Source organism: Apostichopus japonicus, chromosome 19 (genome assembly GCF_037975245.1).
Source record: "Apostichopus japonicus isolate 1M-3 chromosome 19, ASM3797524v1, whole genome shotgun sequence".
NCBI classification, from domain to species: domain Eukaryota; kingdom Metazoa; phylum Echinodermata; class Holothuroidea; order Aspidochirotida; family Stichopodidae; genus Apostichopus; species Apostichopus japonicus.
Window position 1 is genome coordinate 19,009,867 of NC_092579.1, and position 5,756 is coordinate 19,015,622.

General features: G+C 36.2%; 1 protein-coding gene across 1 annotated transcript in view; it reads right to left on the bottom strand.

Moving 5' to 3' along the window:
• The window catches only part of LOC139960057 (syntaxin-8-like), a 49,020-nt gene extending 43,573 nt beyond the window's left edge, over positions 1-5,447 (bottom strand). Inside the window, exons 1-6 of the mRNA XM_071958092.1 lie at positions 5,388-5,447; positions 4,775-4,874; positions 2,829-2,923; positions 2,018-2,128; positions 1,745-1,872; positions 939-1,031 (exon numbers count right to left, since the gene is read on the bottom strand). Coding sequence (XP_071814193.1) covers positions 939-1,031; positions 1,745-1,872; positions 2,018-2,128; positions 2,829-2,923; positions 4,775-4,874; positions 5,388-5,425 — 565 coding nt within the window. The 5' untranslated portion in view covers positions 5,426-5,447. The remainder of the gene's footprint in view (positions 1-938; positions 1,032-1,744; positions 1,873-2,017; positions 2,129-2,828; positions 2,924-4,774; positions 4,875-5,387) is intronic.
• Between the last annotated feature and the right edge of the window lie 309 nt (positions 5,448-5,756).

Below are 5,756 nucleotides of genomic sequence, written 5' to 3' on the forward strand. Positions count from 1 at the left end.
TAAATGGGTACCTGTAAGGTAACTTGTCATTGGGCGCAGTATATAACTGCAGCCAACTGGAGGGGTTATCTCTGGGACAGGTTATCATTGACCAAGGTTAATATAACGTCTGTAAAGCGCTTTGAAACCGTTCGCTGGTATAAAGTGCTATATAAATCAGACAATTTTTATTATTGTACTATTAAAGTAGGAAACCTGGCAACTGCCTTTCCTCCTATAGACCTATTCTTTCATCCTACCATAGACTTCAGTGTTCCTAGACACTTCCCAAACTTGATGAGCAGTACAGCAAATAACTTCCAATATCATCCTGTAAAGCTGCATGTAAGCTTTGAACTTCAAGAAGTAGCCATATTTGTTATCTCGGTGTGTTTGCGTAGCAAGTATGTATACAGATATAGTGTAACGACTGCAACATGGAATAGCTCCATGGTTACCGGCATGGTTTTTTCTCTACATTGTGATAAGAGGATTCTACGTGGTAATGTGACAACAGCTCACTTACAAAAATGGAATGGCTATTTTGTTTGATTTATACCAAATCAAGCATAGCCTTGGTCGTACCCCGCCCAGAAAAGTTGTATGTGAGTAAAAAATGAGAAAACCTGTTCTGACACAATCACTCAACTGCCTTTACAAATAAAGAAATACTCTTCTGAGTTGCATCTGTATTGCTCTGAAACCTCCCATGATGTCAACAGTACAGAACCTCTTTGAATGTGTTCCAATTTCAGCCCAACACCCAGCACATAAATGGCTCTTCCTTTCACAAAATGTACCGATAATTGCATGGCAAATGGTGCACACTACCTCAGAATTAGGCAAATAACCAAATTTCAGCACTAAAGTCACTAATTAGAGGAATATTTTGAAGTGATTCCAATCCTCCCCCAACACCCCTTCTTCTCAAATTTTAATTTTTTTTTCAAATGACTTACCATTGTGTTCATCCAATTCTTCACTTATTGTTTTTCCCATTTCCTTTTGTCTGGAGATAATGTCAGCTAAAGTCTCAAGTCCCTCGTCTTGTTCTATGAGGAGAATCGAAACATGAAGACAGAGTAATAAGAGTAGCTTTGTGTCAAGTAATTATAAATGGTCACTTCATTTTTGGTGAGTGTGTGTGCTTTTCTGACTCCTTTCAAGTTAGATGAAACGTGGAATACGAAAGGAGGAGCTTAACTGAATGCAAGACCTCTCACAAAAGATGGAGGTAGCTGTTTTGTTATACCATCAACTGTGCAGTAAAGTGACTAGCTTGGGTTTGAAGATGAATATTTAAAGTCTACAGTTACGACAGGAACGTGAAGAAAAAAAACCTTCACTTGAATGTCCAGGGAGATCCAGAAAGTAGGGCCATGAAATAAACTTCAGTGGAATTTATACATTTGTAGAAAACCTACTTTGAAGAAAAACTTTGTTGCATATTCGATTAAGGAACGTTATTAGTTTACAACTGGATCTGATTCTCTATGGTTTGTCACCCTGGCAACATTAGTATTTGTAAACTACACAAAAGGTGAAACAACATGCAAAAGGCAAAGCTGAATATTTCAAATGTTATACATTTACAAATTGAATTTGAAATGAACCTTCATCAGTCAAGCTCCAAAACTATACTAAAACTACTACAGTAACTTTGTAGTGTAAATAACATCCAGAAATTTAACTCAAAAGTCAAAAAATCTGCTTATTCAAAGGCTAAAGCTCTGCTAACACTTTCAATTTTTTTTTAAAAACAAACCTGCTATGATTTGTTGCTGCTGTTCCCTAATGGTCTGATAGCTTCCGGAATGGTCTACTCCTTGCCTGTAATTCTGACCCCAAACACTTTCTTCAAAAGCTGTGTTATCTGATGGTAAGAGTCGTTCCCTACATTGGAGAAAATAGACATTCTTTATTGTGTTATGATATCATCAAAACCACAGATCCCCGGATTACTTGGACTAAAATACGTCTTTTATCTTAAGTTAATATAAGACTGCAGCTGTTGCATCAATTATCGACTTGTTCTTACCTGTCTGGAGATGTGTAGGTTGCATCTTTCTTGAAAGAATCTGAAATAATCGTTTCTCTAGCCTTTAAGCCTTCAATCAAGGCATGCCTCCTCTCTACCTCTCTTGACAATCTGAAGGAAAGCGTATAAAAAAAAAGAAGGCAATAAGTGACCAAATTTTTAGAATTAATCTGCATCGTTAGTTACTTTCCAATTTAACACTCTTAAATGCTCATTTGGCTTGTTCGATCACCTTTTGATTAGTACTTGGACTAATGATTTCATGTTTGATTAATATTTGGTAAAACTTTGGTAAAAAATGCTTAACAAGGGTTTTAAAATTTGTCCTCTATTAATCGCCCTTTTTGGAAGTGACTTTGTTATCTTTACTTGGAATCCTGCTCACAGCAATAACTTCAGTTTTATTTACCTTGTAAATGTCACTTTCAAATAAATAATAATCATAATAATATTTGCTTTTTATATTGCACTTTATACAAGCGATAGGTCTCAAAGCGCTTTACAGACTTTATATTACCCCTGGTCAATGATAACCTGTCCATGATAAGACAATCCCTCCAGTGGGCAGCAGGTATATACTGCACCCAATGACAAGTTACCTCACAGTTACCCATTTAACCCCTGGGTGGAGAGAGGCAAGTGAGATAAAGCATCTTGCCCAAGGACACAACGTAATGAACTAGGCAGGAATCGAACCAGCAATCCTTGGATCACGAGTCCGAGGCCTTAGCCAATTGGCCACCATGCTCTCAATCAATATAAACATTAAAGGATTAGAAAAGGTGACTTTAAAACCAGCTAGAGGACTTACAGTTTTTTTGAGGATGCCTCCTTTTGAAGACTACTCTGCAACTTTCCAAGATCTTGTGAAAAAGTGCGTAATTTAACTCTGATTTCTGAATTTGCCTACAGAAGAAGAAGAAAAATATATGTTCAAAACAAATCATGCATACAGAAAAAGGTTACTTTTTTATTAACTATGAGTCTCCTATATTTTCATGCAGACTATTTTATTTCTATATCTGAATAAGATTTACTTAATTTTCCTGATTTTTATATTGGCCGACTTTTGTGAAAAATGTGTGTGTCTAAATAAACCTCTGAGTTTAAAATATTTCTTTCTGCTACGAGAAAAAACTTCCAACAGATATTTTTCTATAATGATTTCTAAAAAGGAATTCTTTTAGTTATTTGAAGAAAGCCAAGGAGGGTCAAAAAAAAAAAAAAAAATGTTAAAGTAGTGGAAGAACATGCTTTCTCTACAAGGCCATCCAGCAAAACTATTGTCGGAAAATATTCGTAGGGGTTTGAAGCTTGATGCACACGTTTCAGACTTGTAGTACACTTAAAAATTTGAGGCGATCTTGAGAAATGCTCTTTTAATATATGAGTTTTGAAGCTGCAATTTGTGTTGAATTTCCACCTTCCAGTCCATTCTCACTGTAAGAGGAATTATAAACAGGGCTTGATTTAACCGCCTTCAGTACCCCTACTTCTTGCCCTAATGCCCTAAAAAGTCCTCTGTAGCTGACAGCAGCAAAATTAAAACACAGAGAGCTTTAAAGATGATAGAACAAAATTGACATCTGACTGACATTTAAACTGACTTCTAATTGACTGCTATTTCAATGTTTTTTTTATTCAATTTTCCTTCAATGAGTTGATTATACTTAAAGAGTGTGAAGACTGGCGCACAAAGAAACGTCTCATGCCGGTAATCTGACCTAGTTTTGAATGAGGTGTAACAAAAGTGTTGGACACCACCATCAATCCCAGAAAATACCGACACAGCTTGCTACCGTCGGTTTATAGACACTAGTGTACAGTCCATACATACAGCTTCGGTCAATACCCACAACACAGTGTACGTAGCAGCGTGGACATCTGTCTGCATTTTGTAGCAACAAGAAGAAAATGTCATTTGCAAGCAACGGAAAGTGAACTTTTTCAGAGCGCGGTACACGGTTTGGGGCGAGTCTTCAATGCCTTTAAATGTAAATGCTAAAGAAAGAATCATCATTGTTGAAAAAAGATCTTTGCTTTAATGCATAAGTTTCATTTTCAGGGTGTTACTAAAATGAATGACAATTGCGTTACACATAACGAATGACAATATGTTGTACACACTAAAAAATTGCGTTGACTAAAACGAATGACAGTGAATGACAGCACAGACATTTGCTTCAACCGGATATCACAGTTCAGACTTCGTGGGTATATCAAAGCCACGCAAACCGAGTGGACGCGAAGTGCGTGGCTTACAGAGGCTAGTAAAGTACGGACAAGATACAAACGCACCTTATAGTAAGCGAAATTGTAAGTCTGATTTTAAAAAGTAAATTTAACGTCATTTTTCCGATATTAATTGATAGAAACTAACAATACTCTAATCTTGAAACTGCTTCAGTTATCTTTGTATATAAATCTACAGAGGCACTCAAGTGCATTCTCACACAAAAACTTTCCCTGTGGTTCCTATCCCTAAATTACACCAAAATCCTGCAACCACGTAACATGCGATTTTCCTCAAATCATTTTTGCACAGAATACCAATAACCGCATTAACTCCACTCCGTTAGTCATTCTATCTCTTCTCACCACTGTCCTTCGTTGTCATTCGTTGTCATTCGCTGTCATTCGCTGTCATTCGCGAATGATAATTAACCCAGTACAAAGTCAATTGTCATTCGGTCATTCGGTTTAGTTTGTCCCTAATTTTCAATACATAATCAAAAGATATAAAAACAATATAAAAACCTTTCCAGAATTTGATCCTTTTCTTTGCAAATCATCCCTTTTGTTGACCATCTCCATGATGAGTTGGCTTGAACGTTCACAGGCTTCATAGGCTCCGATCCTGTTCAAAAGAGAAAGCAGATAAAAAGTTACAGACATGCAAGGGTGTCTGACCTTTGTTTGTCGGAGCTGATGACAATGTATAGTACTGCAGTAGGTCTACGAATCGTAACTATATTTATTTATTATTGTTTCTATGTGATGGTTCTCTTAGAATTGCGAAATGGAAACGGTCACTGTAGCCCTAATGTGTAAGTTCTAGAGGTATCACCGGCTGCAGTTAATGTCGGAATGCCTTATGTGAAGTAAGGTCTAACTCTAACCGAGGCTTAAAGTTATGTATTACAAGTCACAGTAACACTAACACTAGTAACAGTAGTACTAACGTAAAGTTAGTTTAACTTCAAAGTATTAACAACAACCCAGTTCCGGTATGTTGCCAAACAAAGCATTCTACTTTAGATAAGATACCGTAATATGAAACAAAATTGTTTGTATTTTTCAATAGGAAGTGAGTGCCAATAAATTGTTCAAGCGTGGTAGAAAGGGGCAAATAATATAGCCTGAAAATTACCAAGGGTCGGGCCATCGTTCACCACTGTAGGCTGCCATTTTGTTTTTGATTGTTTACAATACTAACTTAAAGATACTAAAATTAAAACTTAGTTATCATCTTTTTGACCAATATTATCATATATGTCTGTATTTACATACATTAATATATTTTAAATAAATAAATCTTTTTTATTGAGGATTATTTTACAATAAAATGAAGATAATCTCAAATTATACAAATACTGTGAAAGAGGACATAGAAACAGCTGGTTTTATTTATTTATAGCTGTCTGGTGCGCCCACGTAATTGGACGGAAAAGAGGTGTGTCACGTTACGTAACTAATTTACATACAAAATAAGAGGTCAACGCGGTTCGCAGCAACAGCA